At 43.6% G+C, this 24,626-nt stretch overlaps 1 protein-coding gene across 1 annotated transcript in view; it reads right to left on the minus strand.

Moving 5' to 3' along the window:
• Positions 1-204: 204 nt before the first annotated feature.
• The window catches only part of GLP2R (glucagon like peptide 2 receptor), a gene marked incomplete at its 5' end in the record, with an annotated part of 144,815 nt that continues 120,393 nt past the window's right edge, over positions 205-24,626 (minus strand). Inside the window, 5 exon segments of the mRNA XM_073606793.1 lie at positions 205-1,487; positions 7,072-7,113; positions 9,527-9,665; positions 13,724-13,812; positions 23,285-23,354. Coding sequence (XP_073462894.1) covers positions 1,158-1,487; positions 7,072-7,113; positions 9,527-9,665; positions 13,724-13,812; positions 23,285-23,354 — 670 coding nt within the window. The 3' untranslated portion in view covers positions 205-1,157.

A 24,626-nucleotide genomic window follows, 5' to 3' on the forward strand; every position in this document is an offset into this window, starting at 1 on the left:
TTCACTAGAATCCGGTGACATCACTGAGAATGCAGCCTATCCATTCACTAGAGACCGGTGACATCACTGAGAATGCAGCCTATCAATTCATTAGAGACTGGAGACATCACTGAGAATGGAGCCTATCCATTCACTAGAGAGCGGTGACATCACTGAGAATGCAGCTATCCATTCACTAGAGACCAATTACAATTAAATCACACATTTTTTAACATTTTTTTTAATTTTATTTTTTTAAGTGACCATAAAATTGGTTTGTGAACATTTTAAAAAAACAATTTAAAAATCTTGTAAAAAAAAAAAAAAAACAAAACAGAAATATCTACAATTTAATTACACAAAATCGTATAATCTTTACCTTTAATTCATAAAAAATGTACAATAATACCCAAAGTTCATATAATGTGCAAGTTGTAGGAAATATAAACATTGTAATTACAGTAGAAATAGAATCCGCTGACCAGAAACTGTAAACCACCACAAACACGAAAACTGCAGAGAAAATGTGTGAATATATTTCCATTGTCCTTTTTGTGTTCAATGATTTGGGGAAGTGAAGAGGTGAGTTTACAAAAAAAATCATAATTTTTAAAATTCCAAAGTATTTTACTTTATGCAAAAAATTAAAAAAAAAAAAAATAGGCCAAAAATTTAAAAAATAATCTCAAAATTACAAACAGGACATTCCATTATTTTATTTCACTACATATATTACATATTACTTTACGAAATCTGTGATATTTATTCAATAAATGTGTAGAAAAATTTTAGTTTTAATTAAAGATTTTAAGGACATACAAGGTAAACATTCCAAAATGGCCTATCCTGACTCTACAGTATTAAGTGGGGTCAAGAGCCTATAAGGTCACCAACAAACTAATATACACAAATATTTTCTTGCAATATGGCAAAATATACAAAAAAAAAAATTTAAATTTCCAATAAAAACATTCAAAATCTTAGTTTTAACGTTTCTATCTGGCCACTGCTACATTCTGAATCAGCCTCTTAATAGTTTTTAGAATTCCTTTTCAAAAGTGATCCATTTCTGGAGTCATCCTTCATATTGAGGTCCTGTTGATTTTCCTGGTTAATTCCTTGGTACGTCGATTCTCTGCCTTCTTCTACAACTATGTTCTAAAATCATAATTTTGCCCCTAACAAATCTCACTTTCTTCCACCGTCTCCTCAAATGTCTCTCCCAGTGTTAAGCCGCCATCACTGCTCTCGGAAACGCTTCCCCGGAAGTACTGCAGGGTGGCGCTGTGGTTGGGGTCCAGGTCAGAGGTCAGGTTGCTGGGGGCCGGAAGCAGCTGGACTTTGCTCTTTTTTTTTCCATTCTGGTAGACCCCGTTGTGTGTGAAAAATGCGTTTGAGTTTTTAGCAGCTTTGGGTTTATACTTGACTTGACTCCTGAAGAAACAGCTTTTGCACGGAAAATACTGGAGGAGGAAGAGGTTCCATTGTTTACGGAGCTCTGTTTTGACCTGCAGAGAAATAAGGAAAGTGTTTGCATAAGGAGAAGTTTGGGCTGAATACAACCTTTATGGCATGTTGTTTTGGACAATACAAAAGCGCTGGACCAATTATATACATTCACAGCGCTTCACTATTTCCACATTTTGTTATGTTACAGCCTTATTCCAAAATGGATTAAATTCATTATTTTTCTCAAAATTCTACAAGCACTACCCCATAATGACAACGTGAAAGAAGTTTGTTTGAAATCTTTGCAAAATTATTGAAAATAAAAAAAAATCCCATGTACATAAGTACCACAGCCTTTGCTCAATACTTTGGTGAAGCATCTTTGGCACCAATTACAGCCTCAAGTCTTTTTGAGTATGATGCTACAAGCGTGGCACACCTATTTTTGGACCTCTCAAGCTCCATCCATCAGGTTGGATGGGGAGCATCCGTGCAAAGTCATCTTCAGATCTCTCATGAGATGTTCAATCGAGTTCATGTCTGGGCTCTGGCTGGGCCACTCAAGGACATTCACAGAGTTGTCCCGTAGCCACTCCTTTGTTATCTTGGCTGTGTGCTTAGGGTCGTTGTCCTGTTGGAAGATGAACCTTCACCCCAGTTGGAGGTCCAGAGCGCTCTGGAGCAGGTTTTCATCAAGGATGCATTCATCTTTCCCTCAAACCAGACTAGTCTCCCAGTTCCTGCCACTGAAAAACATCCCCACAGCATGATGCTGCCACCACCATGCTTCACTGTAAGGATGGTATTGGTCAGGTGTTGAGCGGTGCCTGGTTTCCTCCAGACATGACACTTGCCATTCAGGCCAAAGAGTTTGTCCTGAATGGTCTTTGTTTCATCAGATCAGAGAATTATGTTTCTCATGGTCTGAGAGTCCTTTAGGTGCCCTGTGGCAAACTCCAGGCGGGCTGTCATGTGCCTTTTACTGAGTAGTGGCTTCCGTATGGCCACTCTACCATACAGGCCTGATTGGTGGAGTGTTACAGAGATGGTTGTTCTTCTGGAAGCTTCTCCTCGCTCCACAGAGAAACGCTGGAGCTCTGTCAGAGTGACCATCGGGTTCTTGGTCATCTCCCTGACTAAGGTCCTTCTCTCCCAATCACTCAATTTGGCTGGGCGGCCTGCTCTAGGAAGAGTCCTGGTGGTTCCAAACTTCTTCCATTTATGGATGATGGAGGCCATTGTGCTCATTGGGACCTTTAATGCTGCAGAAATTTTTCTGTACCCTTCCCCAGATCTGTGCCTCCATACAATCCTGTCTCTGAGGTCTACAGACAATTCCTTGGACTTCATGGCTTGGTTTGTGCTCTGACTTGCACTGGTAACTGTGGGACCTTATATAGACAGGTGTGTGCCTTTCCAAATCATGTCCAATCAAATAAATTTACTACAGGTGGACTCCAATCAAGTTGTAGTAACATCTCAAGGATGATCAGTGGAAACAGAATGTACCTGAGCTCAATTTTGAGTGTCATGGCAAAGGCTGGGATACGTATGTACATGGGATTTTATTCATTTTTTATTTTTAATAAATTTGCAAAGATTTTAAACACACCTCTTTCATTATGTCATTATGGGGTATTGTTTGCAGAATTTTGAGGAAAATAATGAATTTAATCCATTTTGGAATAAGGCTGTAAAATAACAAAATGTGGAAAAAGTGAAGCGCTGTGAATACTTTCTAGGTGCCCTGTATATACATGGAGGGACTGGGCTTTGACTATTCCTACAATGTAACATGAGTTGTGGTTTCGCTTCTATGCCAATATTGTAGCAGTGATAAAGCGGTGAAGCTCCAAAAATGGCAATGGGATGGTAGGGGGGAGTGTGGCAATTTTGCTCCATCTAAAAGTTGCTGCTGATCTGTGACATTTATAAGTGAATATTTTCATAATGCCTTATATATAAAGAGCCATCAACATTAGCTAAAAGGGAAGGGGCACAATGAACCTGAGTTGTATGAGCAAGGCTGCTGTTAGGTAGGCTGTATAGGGCCCTGTGATTTCTAACAGCCCCCCTGAGGACATAGATGTATCAATCCCTTTCTCATCTGCACAGATGAATGAATAGGAAGTGCTCTGAGGCTTCCTGCTCATTCACAAACTCTAATGAATGGACACAGGAGTGATTGGTACCGGTTGCTCACTGTGTGCATTCCGGAAAGGAAGGGGCCAGCAAATTACACATTTACTGGCCCCTTCCCCTGCTCCCCATTCTGAAACATCCCCCTGTGTGCACGTAGCAGCTGCCAGTGGGAGAGGGGAGGAGGGAAGCCGGCAGCATTGTGGAGGAAAGGGGCACACAGGGGGGGCCCCCGACCACAGATGAAAGGGGCACATGTGCTAAGACCAATCCCCCCGCAGTGCATCAGGAGGGAGAAAGAGGAGGAGAAGCTGGCAGCCCTGCAGGGGGAGGCAGAAAAGGACTGGTTTCTGCAATAAGACAGCACAGCCGGCCCTCCTGCTTAGCAGGTGCTTGGGCCCCCTTTTTGACAACCTGATCAACTCTATGCGAAGGAGATGTGCTGCACTGCATGAGGCAAATGGTGGTCACACCAGATACTGACTGGTTTTCGGACCCCCTCCCCCCGACCCCTCCAATACAGTAAAACTGCACATTTTAGACTGGCCTTTTATTGTGGTCAGCCTAAGGCACACCTGTGCAATAATGATGCTGTCTAATCAGCATCTTGATATGCCAGACCTGTGAGGTGGATGGATTATCTCGGCAAAGGAGAAGCGCTCACTAACACAGATTTAGACAGATTTGTGTACAATATTTGAGAGAAATAGGCCTTTTGTGTACATAGAAAAAGTCGTGGATCTTTGAGTTTAGCTCATGATAAATAGGGGCAAACACAAAAGTGTAGCATTTATAATTTTGCTCAGTGTAATTGTCTAGGTGGAGGTCCTCTCTGTCCTCCCGTTGCCATCAAGCAGAGACACAATTTTATCAAACTATCTAATGAACTGATCATTTCACACCCTCCCTGGAGGAACTGGGGGTCCTTCACTGGAGAATTTGGAGGGGCCCATCATCCAGATTCTCCTCTAAGCCTTGGATTTCTAGTCAAGCCCAGATAGAAGTCGCAGAATCAATATTAGCATTTAATTACTGGATCCTAATGAGAAGAAAACAGATGATGTCGATAAGAGGGTAAATGAAGAAGGCGGTTTATAGATCAATGACTCAACTTCCTCGGCTGAGTGTAATCTGTGTACGCTTGTTACTGTGCTAAGGATTAATTAACCCTGGGGGAGCCGGAGGGATCGCTGCTAACTGCAGAGCATTATGTACATTTTATTTTACAAACAGCTCAGACACATGAGAGGGATTGAGTATAGACACAAAACGTCTGAAGACATTGATTGTAGAGGCTGTTCTAGGCTGTGTCTACAGATAGAGCCACTGTTGTGGACTGTGATTACAGATGGGGCCACTGTCCCAGGGTTGAAGGGTTATCTGAGAGTCTGGCAACTACAGATGGGGCCATTGCACCACAGTCTGGGGGAATCTGATGGCCCAGTGACTACAGATGAGTAGTGTAGTGTAGTGTACTGTCTCAAAGTTTAAGGGGTCCTAAGGGCCTAGTGACTGCTGATGTGGCTACTCTTCCAGAGTTCGAAGGGATCTGAGAGTCTAGTGACCACTGATGGGCTATTGTCACAGGGTCTGGGGGGAGGGGGGTCGTGGGCCTAGTGACTACAGATGGGGCTACTCTCCCAGGGTCCCCAGTGCACTCCAATGCCTCCAATGACCCCTGTGCCTTTAGCGACCTCTGTGCACTCCTATGCCTCTAGTGAACCCTGTGCACCCCTATGCCTCCAGTGACCTCAATGCACCCCTATGCCTCCAGTGACCCCTTAGCACTGCTGTGCCTCCAGTAAACCCTGTGCATCCCTGTGCCTCCAGTGACAACTGTGCACCCCTGTGCCTCCAGTGAACCCTGTGCACCCCTGTGCCTCCAGTGAGCCCTGTGCCTCCAGTGAACCCTGTGCACCCCTGTGCCTCCAGTGAACCCTGTGCATTTAGCAACCCCTGTGCACCTCTGTGCCTCCAGTGAGCCCTGTGCATTTAGCAAATTCCTATGCACCTCTGTGCCTCCAGTGAGCCTTGTGTACCCCTGTTCCTCCATTGAGCCCTGTGCATTCGGCGACCCCAGTAAACTCCTGTACCTCCAGCGAATCCTGTGCACCTCTGTGCCTCCAGTGAGCTCTGTGCATTTAGCGAACCTCTGTGCACCCCTATGCCTCCAGTAACCTATGTGCAGACCTATGCCTCCAGTGACTTATGTGCACACCTATGCCTCCAGTGACCTCTGTGCACACCTATGCCTCCAGTGACCTCTGTGCACACCTATGCCTCCAGTGACCTCTGTGCACACCTATGCCTCCAGTGACCTCTGTGCACACCTATGCCTCCAGTGACCTATGTGCACACTTATGCCTCCAGTGACCTATGTGCACGCCTATGCCTCCAGTGACCTATGTGAACGCCTATTCCTCCAGTGACCTCTGTGCAGGCCTATGCCTCCAGTGACCTCTGTGCACGCCTATGCCTCCAGTGACTTATGTGCACGCCTATGCCTCCAGTGACCTCTGTGCACGCCTATGCCTCCAGTGACCTATGTGCACGCCTATGCCTCCAGTGACCTCTGTGCACACCTATGCCTCCAGTGAGCCCTGTGCATTTAGCAACCCTTGTGCACCTCTTTGCTTCCAATGACCCCTGAGCACTCCTTTGCCTCCAGGTAATCTGTGAACCCTGTACTGAGCACCCAGTGTCTCAAGTGACCCCAACAACCCTGTGCCCTTAGTGACTTTGGGACCCTTGTGCACTCCTGTGACCCCCATGTCTCCAATAACCCCAGTGCTCCTGCCCCTTCAGTGATTCTGTAACCCCTGTGCACTCCTATGCCTCCAGGGAATCAGTGAACCCTGCGCACTCTTTTGACCCCAGTGTCTCCAGAGACCCCAACATTCCTGTACCCTCAGTGGCTTTGTAACCCTTGTGCACTCTTGTGATCTCCGTGCCTCCAACGACCCCAGCGCTCCTGTGTCTCCAGTGACTCTTTTGTCTCTAGTGACCCCAGTGACCCCTGTGCCTCCCTAGACTCCTATGCATCCTGAGTCATTTTGTGACCCCAGTGAGCACTGAGAACCTCCATGACACCTGTGTCTCCACAATCTCAGGCACACTCCTTTATTTTCTGTACTGTCTCTCTCCATGTGGATATGGACCCCTGTCCGTGACAGTCCCACTGGCGAGTTTTCCCTTCCTGTCCTTTAAACAAACAGGAAATTAGATAAAATCTCTAGAAAGCGAGGCAAAATCTCCTTTAAGATAGTTGGAAAATTTGGAAGTTTAGAAGATAGTCTTATTCTGGTGACAATTCCAAATGTTGTATTTTCCCTCACTTTCTCTATGGGCACAGTGGTGACACCAGGACAAAAATACAGGGTGAATCTCCTCAGTGGGGGCACGATAAAAACCCTTTCTTAGTGCATCCAAAACTAAAACAAATGGTTCTAGATACACTTTAACATTTGGCTGAAAATGCAAAAAACCCGTAAAGCATTTACTTACCTCCCCATTGGTGAAACAATACAAATAGGCAACCACAAAGCCCTAAAAATAAGAATAAAAAGAGATGATTCATTCAAATTAACCAAAAAATAAATAAAACTAAAATTGTTCATGTTTTATAATCCTATCACAGAATTTTCCAGTTCTGTATAAAACAGCCTTACCAAGTCAAATAAATGCTGATTGCCCGTGTTTATTTCTCTCATACATGAACAATTTGAGATTTCATCATCCTTTGGATGTGCTTGTGGAAAAGAGTGAGAAAGATCTTGGCAGCCCATTTACTTCTTTGTGGTGTGTTAATGTACAGTAAAACCTTGGATTACGCGCATAATTCGTTCCAGAAACATGCTTGTAACCCAAAGCACTTGTATATCAAAGCAAATTTCCCCATAAGAAATAATGGAAAATTTTACTTGTCTTGCAAAACGCTCTCAAACCAAGTTACTCTCAAACCAAGGTTTTACTGTACATGCATTAACATGTGTTATGTTGTACATAAAAACACCAATAAAGGTGGGGAAGGGGGAAGGGGGGCACCAGCCTTGTACATTAACCAAGACACCATTTATTTAAGAATAAAAAGAAATATACTCTCAAACAATAGAGAGCATCAGGCCCATAGCAAATTTCCAACAGATCAACCAAAATTGGTAGATGGATCAAGAGGAGCGTCCCAGAGTTCAGCAGATGTTAATGCATTTCAAGGGTGTCCTCTCTTCTTCTACCAGCACGTTAGTGACTGCAGAACTCTGGGACATCCTCTCGGGTCATCTAGTGGTGCACTACCGATTTTGGTTGATCTGTTGGAAATTTTTGGTGGACTTGATGCTCTACATTTCTTTGTGAATACATTACTTTTTATTTTTAAATAAATGGTGTCTCGGTTAATGCACAAGGCTGGTGTGTCTCCCTTTTTTTTCAGTTTTTATGCATAGTTCTTAAGGATGGGCAGCAAGGCCAAGTGGAACTTAGAAGACCATGACCTGGGTCCTGTGCTGGAGATGCCTGGAATCTAGCGAGAACCTCCCCAAAAAGACTGGTGCCATACCTTAAGGCAGAAGTGATATTGTATCTATTTGGTGTTATGTTGTGTGTTAATGTGTGTTGCGTTAAGGCAATAGGGCAGCAATAATGGCCCTTTTTTCCCAATGCAACACTCCACAACCTAATGCCTTGCGGGACACATTACGGTGCAGGTGTCGCTTTAGTGCATAGGATTCCTATGACTGGCAGCACAACACTGTAATGCTATGTACACGCAATAGGATTTTCCGACAACAAAATCCATGGATTTTTTTCCAAAGGATGTTGGCTCAAACTTGTCTTGCATACACAACGGTCACATAAATGTTGTCGGAAATTCCGAACGTCAAGAACGTTCGGAAGCACAGTGGTGTAGTGGGTAGCACTCTCGTCTAGCAGTAAGAAGGGTCGATGGTTCAAATCCCAACCATGACACTACCTGCCTGGAGTTTGCATGTTCTCCCTGTGCCTGCGCGGGTTTCCTCCGGGTGCTCTGGTTTCCTCCCACACTCCAAAGACATGCTGGTAGGTTAATTGGCTTCTGTCCAAAATTGGCCCTAGTATATGAATGTTAGGGACCTTGGATTGTGGGCTCCTTAAGGGTAGGGATTGATGTGAGTGTGCGATATATGTGTGGAGCGCTGCGTAAAAATTGACACAGCGCTATATGGGTACCTTAGATAAAAATAGGAATAGTTGTAGACACGCACCCACACTTGCTCAGGTTGAACTCGATGGACTGGTGTCTTTATTCAACCTTACTAACCATGTAACTATGTAACGCGGTGACGTACAACACATACGACGAGCCGAGAAAAATGAAGCTCAATAGCCAGTGCGGCTCTTCTGCTTGATTCCCAGCATGCATGGAACTTTTGTGCGTCGGAATTGTGTACACGCGCTCGGAATTTCCGACAACAAATCTTGTTGTCGGAAAATTTGGGAGACCTGCTCTCAAACATTTGTTGGCGGAAATTCCGACAACTGATGTTCTATGGAGCCTACACACGGTCTGACTTTCCGACAACAAGCTCACATCCAACATTTGTTGTCGGAAAATCCTATTGTGTGTACGGCCCATATTGCATGTTACATATGTTACTACTTATTGCAGTAATGTGTGTCTTATCACTCAGTGTGGTAACACATGCTTTACCGTGATGCAGAAAAGTAAATGGACCCAAGTAGAAGTAGGACAGGCAGAATGGTGAGGATACGCATGTACAGTCTTTCTGAACGGTGAGTCAGGGTTCCTTCTCAGTGCTTAGCTTCCTCCCTTCTCTAAGAGAGCATGCTTCTCCAGTCATACAAAACATCGTAGATAGGTTTCCTCTGTCTGTCATAATTTAGTTGCCTTATATTTCCCCTTTATTAATGACAAAAGTCACCCCATTCCCTGCACAACCGCTGGATTCCCATCAGCGTCTACCTGGAAGGAGCTCAGAGTCAGCTGGATGAAGCGCAGGATGTGTTTGGTGAGCCCTTTAATGTGTTCATCGCTGACAAAGGTGAAGAAGACTTCGTGTGTCCCCAGCAGAGGGATGAGGATGAGCGTTGCTTTAGCGAATCTTAAGAGACAAAAAAAAAAAAAAAAAAAAAAGGTAACCGTGTACAACATCATTTACTCTGATTCCACTAGATGGCGATCAATCAAAGAGCACAAATTATAGATACAGTGGAACCTCGGTTTGCAAGTAACGCGGTTAACGAGCACTGTATTTTTAAAATTCCTAACTTGGTTTGCGAGTGTTGTCTTGCAACCCGAGCAGGATTCAGGCCAAAAGTGGTGTGCAGTATTGCTTTTGGTCTGAGGTTCGGGGGCGACGGAGCCGAGCAGAGCCGAAAGTCGACGATCGGTGCCATTCGGAAATGCACGGAAAGGCCCAAGGACAGTTCGGCTGACCTCGGCAAACCTCGGCAAGGCTCGTGAACGGAGTCTTTCCGAGGTTTGCCGAGGTCCGCCGAAGTGTCCCTCGGGCCTTTTCGGCCGTTTCCGAGGCTCTCCGGCGCCCCCCCACCTCTGGCCGCATGCGGTATTGAATCCCATTGAAGTCAATGCAGAACGAATTATTTTAGTTTCCATTGACTTCAATGGGAAAACTCGCTTTGATATGCGAGTACATTGGATTATGGAACGGATTATGCTTGTAATCCGAGGTTCCACTGTATTTATTACAATATGTCCAATCCCAATGATGGGCTGTGTGATGGGGAATAAGGTGGCATGAGTTCCATTATCCCTTCCCTGCTTACTGCTCTACCTTGCCCACTGCAATCCACTGCCTACTGTCCTTCCTTATCTACTGCCACTGCCATTTCCTGCCCACCGCACTTCCCTGCATTCTGCCTTTCTCTGCCTATTTTGCCTCCTTGCATATGGCCCTTTACTGCCTACTGTACTCCCCCCCACCTGCGACCCTGCCCTGCCTACTGTTTTTCCTTTACTACCGTAGTGCCTACACTGATTTTCCGGGAGGCTGATGGTGAGGTGGTCGTGTTTTGTTGCCTCACATCTTGGAATTAAAATGGATTGTTTGAGGATTTCCATCATTTAATTTACTGACCATGCCCACAACTTTAAAGATTTTTTTTTATTATTATTGTGAAGCAAAAAAATAGGATAAAATAACATAAAAAGTCAATGTGCATAACTATTCACCCCCCTAAAGTCAATACTTTGTAGAGCCACCTTTTGCGGCTATCACAGCTCCAAGTTGCTTTGGATAAGTCTCTATGAGCTTGCAACATCTTACCACTGGGATTTTTGCCCATTCCTCCTTGCAAAACTGCTCCAGCTCCTTCAAGTTGGATGGTTTGCACTTGTTGACAGCAATCTTTAAGTCTGACAACAGATTTTTTATTGGATTGAGGTCTGGGCTTTGACTAGGCCATTCCAACACATTTACATGTTTCCCCTTAAACCACTCAAGTGTTGCTTTAGCAGTGTGTTTGGGGTCATTGTCTTGCTGGAAGGTGAACCTCCGTCCTAGCCTCAAATCACACACAGAGTGGTACAGGTTTTGCTGAAGAATATCCCTGTAATTTAGCACCATCCATCTTTCCCTCAACTCTGACCAGTTTCCCAGTACCGACTGCTGAAAAACAACCCCACAGCATGATGCTGCCACCACCATGTTTCACAGTAGGGATGGTGTTCTTTGGGTGATGTGATATGCTGGGTTTGCGCCAGACATAGCGTTTTCTTTGATGGCCAAAAAGTTAAATTTTAGTCTCATCAGACCAGAGCACCTTCCTCCATACATTTTGGGAGTCTCCCACATGCCTTTTCGCAAACTCAAAACTTGCCATTTTGTTTTTTTGCTGAAAGTAATGGCATTCTTCTGGCCACTCTGCCATAAAGCCCAACTCTATGGAGCGTACGGCTTATTGTCGTCCTATGTACAGATACTCCAGTCTCTGCTGTGGAACTCTGCAGCTCCTCCAGGGTTACCTCAGGTCTCTGTGCTGCCTCTCTGATTAATGCCCTCCTTGCCCGGTCCATGAGTTTTGGTGTGCTGTCATCTCTTGGCAGGTTTGCTGTTGTGCCATGTTCTTTCCATTTGGTTATGATAGATTTGGTGGTGCTCCTAGGGATCATCAAAGATTTGGATATTTTTTTTATAACCTAACCCTGACTTGTACTTCTCAACAACATTGTCCCTTACTTGTTTGAAGAATTCCTTGGTCTTCATGGCAGTGTTTGGTTAGTGGTGCCTCTTGCTTAGGTGTTGCAGCCTCTGGGGCCTTTCTAAAAGGTGTGTATATGTAATGACAGATCATGTGACACTTAGATTGCACACAGGTGGACATCATTTCACTAATTATGTGACTTCGGAAGGTAATTGGTTGCACCAGAGATTTTTATGGGCTTCATAACAAAGGGGGTGAATACATACGCACATGCCAATTATCAGTTTTTTATTTCTGGCAAATAGTTTTATGTATATACTTTTCTAATTTTACTTCACCAAATTAGACTATTGTGTTCTGATCCATCACATATAATGCAGATTAAAAAAAACATTGAACTAAAGGCTGTAATGTAACAAAATAGGTAAAAAGCCAAGGGGGGTGAATACTTTTGCAAGGCACTGTATCTATTTCCCTCCCTCGCCCACTGCCCTTCCCCACCTACTTCCCTCCAATATATTTGGTTGGTAAAGGTGTGTTGGACTGGTAAGACTACTGATAGAAAGAGTACAATCTGTACACCGTCCACCACTATTAATAATATTAACTTTACCATTACAAATATCAATATCATAACTAATACCTCCACCACCACTACTCCTCTGCTACCACTAGAGGCACTATGACTGCTGGAACTATACATTCTGTTTTTGTACGACAACCACAATCATCACTTTTGTTACTTCTCACTCTTTCTGAAATTATTACTAATGATACCCCCAGTACCAGAAGTGTTACTACTAATATTACCTCAGGTATGACTGCGTCTGAAGATTAGCTACTGCCCACCACTAGGAGTACATCCATTACCAGTAAGGTAACAATGGCTATTACTAATAATACTTCTGTTACTACTAGATATTAGACATGTGCAATTCGTAATTCGTTTTTTAATGAATTCTGACAAATTGGTTAATTCCAATATTTCCAAATTTTTCAATTTCCGAAATTACGAATTTCCGAATTTCGAATTTACAAATTACGAATTTCCGAATTTCGAATTTACAAATTACGAATTTCCGAATTTCGAATTTACAAATTTTCGATTTTCCGAATTTCAGAAATACGAATTTCTGAATTTCCAAATTTCCAAATTTTAGATTTTAGAATTTCGAATTTCCGAATTTTCAAATTTCCGAATTTCGAATTTCTGAATTCCGAATTTTTGGAATTCGAAAATTCGGAAATTAAAAAATTCGAAAATCCGAAAATTTTAAAATCTGAAAAAAAGAAAGAAAATCTGTAAAATTGAAATAATAGCTAACTATTAAATTATAGGTATTGGAATTTCCTTTCAAATTTGTGTTGTGAATGTAACAAGTATGAATTTATCCAAAGTTACGAATTATCTGAAATAACGAATGCCATATCTAAATAATTGGAACGTAACGATCTAATAATAATAAATAACATTAATAATAAAACCTTTTTATTATTATTATTTATTATTCATTTGCTCCATTCCATTTGTTTAGATGCGGCATTCGTTATTTTGGATAATTCTTAACTTCAGATAAATTCGTATTTGTTACATTCCCAAACAGCCAAATTTGAAAGGAAATTCCAATACCTATAAATTTAATAGTTAGTTATTTCAAATTTTACTGATTTTCTTTTTTTTTTTCCAGATTTTCGAATTTCTGAATTTTCAAATTCCGAAAATTCGGAATTCGAAAATCCGAAAATTTGAAATTCGTAAATTCGAAAATTTGGGAATCCGAAAATTCTAAATTTCGAAAATTCCGAAAATTCGAAATTCTGAAATTCTGAAATTTGAAAATCAGAATTTTCGGATTTCCGAATTAATGAATTTCCGAAAAAAAAGCAAAAAACGAATGAAACGAAAACAAACTAATTTTTTAGCACATGTCTACTAGATATCAGTATTAACTACAGAATATCCTTATCAGGACATTTTATGATTGTTCTTACTCACCGGTACTTGTAATCGGTAAACTTTAGCTGTTGGGCTTTCAGCTTCATATGTAGAAGATGTAATATCCGGATGTACACCATGAAATTTATCTGCAGACAGACAGAAGACACCGGCCTGGGTTACGTTATGCTACATTTACAGAATTACGTTCTATAATGTAGATAGAATTGTATATGGATTTTGTGAAGACCTCAAAGCGGTTTAGAAGAAATATTTCTGCACCTTCACAAAGGTTGAAATGTATTGAGGTGCAAAGAATGCAATATACAAAATCAATTAAAGCGAAATCATGAACTGTTTTCAATATGTACTTCATTGCCTGGTATACAGTATATACCAGAGTGTTTATTTTTCTTCACCTGTTTCCTAGGACATTTATAAAGAATTTACACAACCATTCACTCCATGAAAAATCATGTACATTTGTTATGTGTGAACAGGGGGTTGGGTGGGGGGGGGGGGGGGGGGGTGTTGGGGAACAAATGTTATTAGGCTGTAATCCTGTGCTTTTAGAATGTATATTTTTCAGTTTACCATTATTCTGTATAAAATGTACTTTGTATAATGTACAGTGGAACCTTGGATTACAAGCATAATCCGTTCCAGGAGAATGCTCGTAATCCAAAGTACTCTCATATCAAAGCGAGTTTCCCCATTGAAGTCAATGGAAACTAAAATAATTTGTTCCGCATTGACTTCAATGGGATGCAATACCGCATGCGGCCAGAGGTGAGGGGGGCGCCGGAGAGCCTCGTAAACGGCCAAAGAGACCCGAGGACACCTCGGCTACCCTCAACAAACCAATAACCTCAACAAACTTTGATATGTACTCGCATATCAAAGCGAGTTTCCCCACTGAAGTCAATAGAAACTAAAATAATTTGTTCCGCATTGACTTCGATGGCATGCAATACCGCATGTGGCCAGAGGTGGGGGGGGCGCCGGAGAACCTCGTAAACGGCCGAAAAAGGCCGAGGACACCTCGGCTAACCTCAACAAACCTCGGAAAGACTCCGCTCCCTGAGGTTTGCCGAGGTCAGCCGAGCTGTCCTCGGGCCTTTCCATGCATTTCCGAATGGTGCCCCCCCCACCTCAGGCCAAATGCGGTACTGCACACGCTTTGGCCTGAATCGTGCTCGTTTTGCGAGACAACACTCGCAAACCGAGTTACGATTTTTAAAAATACAAGTGCTCGTATTGCGCAATGCTCGTTAACCGTGTTTCTCGCAATCTGAGGTTCCACTGTATAAATATTTTTCTTCAAAACACATACAGGTATGTCTTATTGACATGCCATGCGATTTTATTCATGGCAATTTTCAAGCATAATCATTTACAATTGTTGTTTTTCTTATAGTATATATATAACTTCATGCAACACTTTCAAAAACTCCTGAAGAAGCTCTTCTGGGTGAAACATGTAGAGTAAGAAGTGGTTGTACATGTCAAAAGAGATAATATGTGATTCTTGTAAATGTTTATTGCAATTTTATAGAATTGTTTAAATAAAATTATTATATTTTTCTACTTTGATTGACTAATATATCCTTTGGTACCTTAAGGCCCCTTTCACACTGGGGCAGTGGGGGCGTCGGCGGTACAACAGCGCTATTTTTAGCGCTGTTGTACCGTCGTTCTTGCAGCTGTATTCGGCCGCTAGCAGTTTTAACCCCCGCTGGCGGCCAAAAAAGGGTTAAAATCACTCGTACAGCGGGGCTATAGCCGCGGTATTGCCGCGGTATAGCCGCGCTGTCCCATTGATTTCAATGGGCAGGAGCGGTTTAGGAGCGGTGAATACACCGCTCCTTCACCGCTACAAAGAAGCGGTTTGCAGGACTTTTTTCACCGTCCTGCCAGCGCACCACTTCAGTGTGAAAGCCCTCGGGCTTTCACACTGAACAAACAGCGGAGGCTGTTTAGGGGCGGTTTGCAGGCGGTATTTTTAGCGCAATACCGCCTGCAAACCGCCCCAGTGTGAAAGGGGTCTAAAAGTCCCGCCTGCCCTTTCTTTTTTTACTTTCTTGTTCATATAGGATACAGTACCGAACTTTGATCTCTCATCACCCAGTTCCCAAATATTTATAGGCTAAACTTCTTTTTTTAAATTTTGGAATGAACGAAGATGGATTGGAACACCTATCAGGTTTTTTTATTGCTGTTTGTGCCCCTGAGATTCCTTCTCTCTATTTTTAATTTTTACCGTTCTCATTGAAAGTGAAAGTGAATCCCAAATTTTGGGTTGTCCTCAGAACAGCAATAGAGCGAAAATCTTCCGACGGGGGGACACAAAAATTTTATTCTGGCCAATTAAATAAATTAATGACAAGCACTTTACACGCCTAAAAGTGCCAAAAGGCGCCTAAGTGCATTTACTAAACGTGGCTTTAGGCGCGTTTTTGACGCTGCTTTTCTCCTGCCAGGTGAAAGGGGCTCAGGAGAGCCGGGCAAATACCCATGAGGGTGCACGAGGTCTAAAGGATTAGGCCTGGTTTATGGAGGAGTAAAATTTGGGAATTTCTTTTTAAATCGTGTAACTTTTACCAAATGATGAAATCTTTATACAGAAGACATTTGTCCGGGTTCATTTTTATATTTGTAGAAATTTGAAAAGAAATGAGAGAGAGACAGCCTGGAGCAAATGTATTAACAGACAAAGCAGCTGACTGTGTGATACAACCCATGACAGGCCCCATAGCCTGTGTAGCCCCCCTACATGTCCCGTGTGTGCCCTCTACATGTCCTGTGTGTGCCCTCTACATGTCCTGTGCGTGCCCTCTACATGTCCTGTGCGTGCCCTCTACATGTCCTGTGCGTGCCCTCTACATGTCCTGTGTGTGCCCTCTACATGTCCTGTGTGTGCCCTCTACATGTCCTGTGTGTGCCCTCTACATGTCCTGTGTGTGCCCTCTACATGTCCCGACTGTGTGTGCCCCCTACATGTCCTGTGCGTGCCCTCTACATGTCCCATGTGTGCCCTCTACATGTCCCATGTGTGCCCTCTACATGTCCCAGCTATGTGTGCCCTCTACATGTCCTGTGCTTGTCCTCTACATGTCCCATGCATGCCCTCTACATGTCCCGTGTGTGCCCTCTACATGTCCCGTGTGTGCCCTCTACATGTCCCGTGTGTGCCCTCTACATGTCCCGTGCGTGCCCTCTACATGTCCTGTGTGTGCCCTCTACATGTCCCAGCCATGTGTGCCCTCTATATGTCCCAGCCATGCCCTCTACATGTCCCAGCCATGCCCTCTACATGTCCCAGCCGTGTGTGCCCTCTACATGGCCCGTGAGTGCCCTCTACATGTCCTGTGTCCCCCCCTACATGTCCCGTGTGTGCCCTCTACATGTCCCGTGTGTGCCCTCTACATGTCCCGTGTGTGCCCTCTACATGTCCCGTGTGTGCCCTCTACATGTCCCGTGCATGCCCTCTACATGTCCTGTGCGTGCCCCCTACATGTCCCGTGCGTGCCCTCTACATGTCCTGTGTGTGGCATCTACATGTCCTGTGCATGTCCTTTACATGTCCTGTGTGTGCCCTCTACATGTCCCGGCTGTGTGTGCTCTCTACATGTCCCAGCCATGCCCTCTACATGTCCCATGTGTGCCCTCAACATGTTCTGGCCGTGTGTGCCCTCTACATGTCCTGTGCGTGCCCTCTACATGTCCTGTGTGTCCCCCCTACATGTCCTGTGTGTGCCCTCTACATGTTCCATGTGTGCCCTCTACATGTCCTCTGTGTGCCCTCTATATGTCCTGTGCGTGCCCTCTACATGTCCTGTGCGTGCCCTCTACATGTCCTGTGTGTGCCCTCTACATGTCCTGTGCGTGCCCTCTACATGTCCTGTGCGTGCCCTCTACATGTCCTGTGCGTGCCCTCTACATGTCCTGTGCGTGCCCTCTACATGTCCTGTGCGTGCCCTCTACATGTCCCGTGCGTGCCCTCTACATGTCCCGTGCATGCCCTCTACATGTCCCGTGCGTGCCCTCTACATGTCCCGTGCGTGCCGTCTACATGTCCCGTGCGTGCCCTCTACATGTCCCGTGCGTGCCCTCTACATGTCCTGTGCGTGCCCTCTACATGTCCTGTGCATGCCATCTACATGTCCTTTGTACCCTCTACATGTCCTGTACATGCCCTCTACATGTCCTGTGTATGCCCTCTACATGTCATGTGCGTGCCCTCTACATTTCCTGTGCGTGCCCTCTACATGTCCTATGCGTGCCCTCTACATGTCCTGTGTGTGCCCTCTACATGTCCTGTGCGTGCCCTCTACATGTCCCGTGTATGCCCTCTACATGTCCCGTGCGTGCCCTCTACATGTCCTGTGTCCCCCCCCTACATGTCCCGTGTGTGCCCTCTACATGTCCCGTGTGTGCCCTCTACATGTCCCGTGTGTGCCCTCTACATGTCCCGTGTGTGCCCTCTACATGTCCCGTGTATGCCCTCTACATGTCCCGTGCATGCCCTCTACATGTGCTGTGTGTGCCCCCTACATGTCCTGTGCGTGCCCCCTACATGTCCCATGCGTGCCCTCTACATGTCCTGTGTGTGGCATCTACATGTCCTGTGCGTGTCCTCTACATGTCCTGTGTGTGCCCTCTACATGTCCCGGCTGTGTGTGCTCTCTACATGTCCCAGCCATGCCCTCTACATGTCCCGTGTGTGCCCTCAACATGTTCTGGCCGTGTGTGCCCTCTACATGTCCTGTGCGTGCCCTCTACATGTCCTGTGTGTCCCCCCTACATGTCCTGTGTGTGCCCTCTACATGTTCCATGTGTGCCCTCTACATGTCCTCTGTGTGCCCTCTATATGTCCTGTGCGTGCCCTCTACATTTCCTGTGTATGCCCTCTACATGTCCTATGCGTGCCCTCTACATGTCCTGTGCGTGCCCTCTACATGTCCTGTGCGTGCCCTCTACATGTCCTGTGCATGCCATCTACATGTCCTTTGTACCCTCTACATGTCCTGTACATGCCCTCTACATGTCCCGTGCGTGCCCTCTACATGTCCCGTGCGTGCCCTCTACATGTCCTGTGCGTGCCCTCTACATTTCCTGTGTGTGCCCTCTACATGTCCTATGCGTGCCCTCTACATGTCCTGTGCGTGCCCTCTACATGTCCTGTGCATGCCATCTACATGTCCTTTGTACCCTCTACATGTCCTGTACATGCCCTCTACATGTCCTGTGCATGCCCTCTACATGTCATGTGCATGCCCTCTACATTTCCTGTGCGTGCCCTCTACATGTCCTATGCGTGCCCTCTACATGTCCTGTGTGTGCCCTCTACATGTCCTGTACATGCCCTCTACATGTCCCGTGCGTGCCCTCTACATGTCCCGTGCGTGCCCTCTACATGTCCTGTGCGTGCCCTCTACATTTCCTGTGTGTGCCCTCTACATGTCCTATGCGTGCCCTCTACATGTCCTGTGCGTGCCCTCTACATGTCCTGTGCATGCCATCTACATGTCCTTTGTACCCTCTACATGTCCTGTACATGCCCTCTACATGTCCTGTGCATGCCCTCTACATGTCATGTGCATGCCCTCTACATTTCCTGTGCGTGCCCTCTACATGTCCTATGCGTGCCCTCTACATGTCCTGTGTGTGCCCTCTACATGTCCTGTGCGTGCCCTCTACATGTCCCGTGTATGCCCTCTACATGTCCCGTGCGTGCCCTCTACATGTCCTGTGTGTCCCCCCTACATGTCCTGTGTGTGCCCTCTACATGTCCTGAGTGTGCCCTCTAAATGTCCCGTGTGTGCCCTCTAAATGTCCCGTGTGTGCCCTCTAAATGTCCCGTTTGTGCCCTCTACATGTCCCATGTGTGCCCTCTACATGTCCCATGTGTGCCCTCTACATGTCCTCTGTGTGCCCTCTACATGTCCTGTGTGTGCCCTCTACATGTCCCAGCCGTGTGTGCCCTCTACATGTCCCAGCCATGCCCTCTACATGTCCCATGTGTGCCCTCTACATGTCCTGTGCGTGCCCTCTACATGTCCTGTGCGTGCCCTCTACATGTCCTGTGACCACGTGATCAGCTGTGACCAATCACAGCGTGAACCAGGAAGTGCCGGTAAACGGCTTTCCTTGGTTCACGCTGACAGGGAGTGCCCATCAGCTGCCAGTCTGTGCCAAATCAGTAACGCCTGTCAGTGCCCATATATGTGCCAATCAATGCCCCATCAGTAATGCCTGTCAGTAGCTCCTCATCAGTGCTGCCTATCCAGTGGCATCTATCAGTGCCCATCAGTGCCGCCTATCAGTGACGCTTATCAGTGCCACCTATCAGTGCCCATCAGTGCTGCCTATCAGTGCCCATCAGTGCCCATCAGTGCTGCCTATCAGTGTAGCTTATCGGCTCCCATCAGTGCCGCCTATCAGTGACCATCAGTTCTACATATCAGTGCCCATCAGTGCCACCTTATCAGTGCCCATTAGTGCAGTCTTATCAGTGCCCGTCAGTGAAGGAGAAAACGAGAAACTAAGAAAAACTTATTTTTTTCAAAAATGTTGGTCTTTTTTAGTTTGTTTAGCAAAAAATAAAAACCGCAGAGGTGATCAAATACCACCCAAAGAAAGCTCTATTTGTGGGAACAAAATGATAAAAATTCTGTTTGGCTTCAGTGTAGCATGACCGCGCAATTGTCATTTAAACAGCACTGAAAACTGAAAATTGTCCTGGGCAGGAAGGGGGGAAAGTGCCCGGTATTGAAGTGGTTAACAAATCTAAACTAAACTAAATTAAACAAATCTGTTCGTCATGCACATGTCTATATGCCATGACTGGGCATGCAACCCCCCCTTCTCAGGCATCATGGTCTCCGGTGGCGTCATCCCGCCAAGCCGCGCTCCATGCTGCGCTTCATAGACATCCAGGGAGATATCAGCCGGGTTCCCCACTACTTCGGGTGAACGACTGGCGTGAGACCCGGCTTCCTTCACCTGGCGAGATTCCATCCTGGCATCCCTGTCTGATCATGTGAAAGTGTCTCTTGCGCTACTGCGAGTAAGCGGTAAATGTAACCAGTGACACAGCTCTAGTGAAAGATAAAACGAATGCTGCCAAACCTAAAAGTGAATCACAAGTCACCAACCCTAAAAAAATGTGTCAATAAAAGTGATCTAGCGCAAAAGATATACTCACTAGAAAATACAGTGATAAAACCATAAAAAACACTCTCAAAAAACTATAAAGTACTCATATAAAGTGAACACGTGAAATAGAGCACTGTGCAAAATATACAATGTGCAAACGTGACAAAAAGTGTCTAAATATTAATAATGATAAACATGTGCAAATGAGCAATATAGTGACAAAAAGTTTCCACGGATGTGAAAAAATGAATAATAAAATTAATAAAGATGTATCCCACAAAAATAAATAAATGACTTAATCAGAAGTCTTCTTAATAGACGATTGAAAAGAGGGTGAATATTTCTGAGTTCTTAGTGATATAATAGGTCCATAGTCAGTGGTGTTGGGAAAAATGTCAACACTTGTATATGTCCACAAAATATCCAAAACAGCCTCTCACTGGTTATCCCAAAACTCTCACCTATTGACACATCCCTGTCTGATCGATGAACCTGCTTATATTTATGAAAATGGGAGTGGCTCTATATTGGGTCTAATAAATGATTGTCCTTACTACACCTAGAGGCATGTATCCTTTGTTCTTATAAGCTGTCATGTGAACCTGATGTCTATGGTTTATGTACTTTAGGTTGTTATTGGGCGCCCGCCATTATTATAATATTTTCTCTACAGAGTCTTTTCTGTAGAGTTTTCATTTCTTTGAGTTGATTCATTTTTTTTCTATCTTTTGTAAACAATTTAGGAAAGCTTCATTGTAATTTTCTTTCAAGATCACATCAATATTATTATGATCAGTTGTGCTTTGCCTATTTGGTAACTGCGTGTGTTCCGTGTGTGCCCTGTACATGTGATGTGCATGCCCCATGTTTCTTCTTTGTATGTCTATGTATGTGAGTTTCCTGTGCGCACAAATTTGTTTGTTTTTCGTTTCATTCTTTTTTTGCTTTTTTCGGAAATCTGAAAATTTGGAAATTCGGAAATTTGGATTTTAAAATTTCCGAATTTCTCAATTCCGAATTTTCAAATTTTGGAATTTCCGAATTTTTGGATTTCCGAATTTTCAAATTTTCGAATTTCCAATTTTGAATTTCCGAATTTCCGAATTTTCCAATTTTCAGATTTTCATTCTTATATTTGGATTTTCACATTTCCAAATTTTTGAATTTTCAAATTCACGAAATTTAGAATTTCCAAAATTTCTGTTTTTCGTTTCATTCTTTTTTTGCTTTTTTCGGAAATCCAAAAATTTGGAAATTCGGAAATCCGGATTTTCAAATTTCCGAATTTCTCAATTCCGAATTTTCAAATTTCGGAATTTCCGAATTTTTGGATTTCTGAATTTTCAAATTTTCGAATTTCCAATTTCCGAATTTTCCAATTTTCAGATTTTCATTCTTATATTCGGATTTTCAAATTTCCAAATGTTTGAATTTTCAAATTTCCGAAATTTAGAATTTCCAAAATTTCTGTTTTTCGTTTCATTCTTTTTTTGCTTTTTTTCAGAAGTCTGAAAATTCGTAAATTCGGAAATCCAAAAATTCGGGATTTCAAATTACCGAATTTCTGAATTCCGAATTTTCAAATTTCGGAATTTTGGAGTTTCCGGATTTCCGAATTTTCAAATTTTTGAATTTCCAATTATGAATTTCCGAATTTTCAAATTTCCAATTATGAATTTCCGAATTTTCAAATTTCTAAATTTTCCAATTTTCAGATTTTCAATTTTATATTCGGATTTTCAAATTTCCAAATTTTTGAATTTTCAAATTTCCAAAATTTAGGATTTCCAAATTTTCGAATTTCTGAATTTTCGAATTTCCAAAGTTTCTGTTTTTTGTTTCATTCATTTTTTCGAAAATCCAAAAATTCCAGAATTCAGAAATCCGAAAATTCGGATTTTCACAGTTCCGAATTTCTGAATTCCGAATTTTCAAATTTCCAAATTTCTGAAATTTCGGATTTCCGAATTTTCAAATTTTGGAATTTCCAATTTTGAATTTCTGAATTTTCGAATTTCCAAATTTTCCAATTTCCGAATTTTCCTATTTTCTGATTTTCATTCCTATATTCGGATTTTCAAATTTCCGCATTTTCGAATTTCCGAATATCCAAATTTCCGAACTTCTGAACTGAATTTCTGAAATTTCGAATTTCCAAATCCGAATTTTCCGATTTCCGAAATTCGAAAATTTTGAATTTTCGGAAATTCGAAAATTCGGAAATTTAAAATTTCAGAAATTTGAAATTTCGGTAATTGAAAATTTAGGAAAGTCGAAATTTCGGAAATTGAAAAAAATTCGGAAATTTCGGAATTAACGAATTTGTCAAAATTAGTTCATGAACGAATTCGGAACTAAACGAATTGCACATGTCTTGTTGTGTGTGAGCCCCGTACATTGGCTGTGTATGCCTCTTGTGTTTCTGTGCTTATCCTGTAAAGATGAAGTCATGTAAATACTTACAAACACACAGAGAAGCATCGGTCCCTTTATAATATACCAGATCCCTGTATTAGTAGTAGTCTCCCAGCACCTGGAATAGTGCACAACAAACATTATCAGGTCTTAGATTCATTATTTCCATGAAATTCATACCCAAATATTACATACAATAAAACGCCTACTATACACAAGAGCTTTATAATACAAAATATCTGTAAATAATGCATTTCAGAGGTCAGAGATAGACTGCATTATTATAGTTTGTGTCTCTGCCCCTCCCACAATGAATTGGATACAGCTGGCAGGTGGTGCTGGGACTTGTGGTGGGGAGATCTCATACATCTAAAGAGCCCAATGTGGCGTTCAGCATTCTAGCAACCAGACAACCCTGAACTAATAGTGTTTGGGTGGGGCTGGCCTGTAATGTGTTCAGTTTGTCATAGGTGTGCGCAGGGGGTGTGCTGGGTGTGCCTGGGCACACCCTAATCACCCACTGCAGCGCAGATTCCCCCTACTAATATTTGGCCAAAGCTCCTAAAAAAAATAATACAAAACTAAAAAAACGACTGACACTGTCCACTGCTCTACTACATTTTTACATTTATTTAGAGCGTGTGATATATATCTATATATCTATATCTCTCTCTCTCTCTATATATACATACATACACAGTATCTCACAAAAGTGAGTACACCCCTCACATTTCTGTAAATATTTTATTCTATCTTTTCATGTGACAACACTGAAGAAATGACACTTTGCTACAATGTAAAGTAGTGAGTGTACAGCTTGTATAACAGTGTAAATTTGCTGTCCCCTCAAAATAACTCAACACACAGCCATTAATGTCTAAACCGCTGGCAACAAAAGTTGTGAAAATGTCCAAATTGGGCCCCAATTAGACATTTTCCCTCCTATCATGTGACTCGTTAGTGTTACAAGGTCTCGGGTGTGAATGGGGAGTAGATGTGTTAAATTTGGTGTTATCGCTCTCACTCTCTCATACTGGTCACTGGAAGTTCAACATGGCATCTCATGGCAAAGAACTCTCTGAGGATCGGAAAAAAAGAATTGTTGCTCTACATAAAGATGACCTAGGCTATAAGAAGATTGCCAAGACCCTGAAACTGAGCTGCAGCACGGTGGCCAAGACCATACAGCGGTATAACAGGACAGGTTCCACTCAGAACAGGCCTCGCCATGGTCCACCAAAGAAGTTGAGTGCACGTGCTCAGTGTCATATCCAGAGGTTGTCTTTGGGAAATAGACGTATGAGTGCTGTCAGCATTGCTGCAGAGGTTGAAGGGGTGGGGGGTCAGCCTGTCAGTGCTCAGACCATACGCCGCACACTGCATCAAATTG

The sequence above is a fragment of the Aquarana catesbeiana genome, linkage group LG12 (assembly GCF_042186555.1).
Source record: "Aquarana catesbeiana isolate 2022-GZ linkage group LG12, ASM4218655v1, whole genome shotgun sequence".
In the NCBI taxonomy this organism is placed as follows: Eukaryota; Metazoa; Chordata; class Amphibia; order Anura; family Ranidae; genus Aquarana; species Aquarana catesbeiana.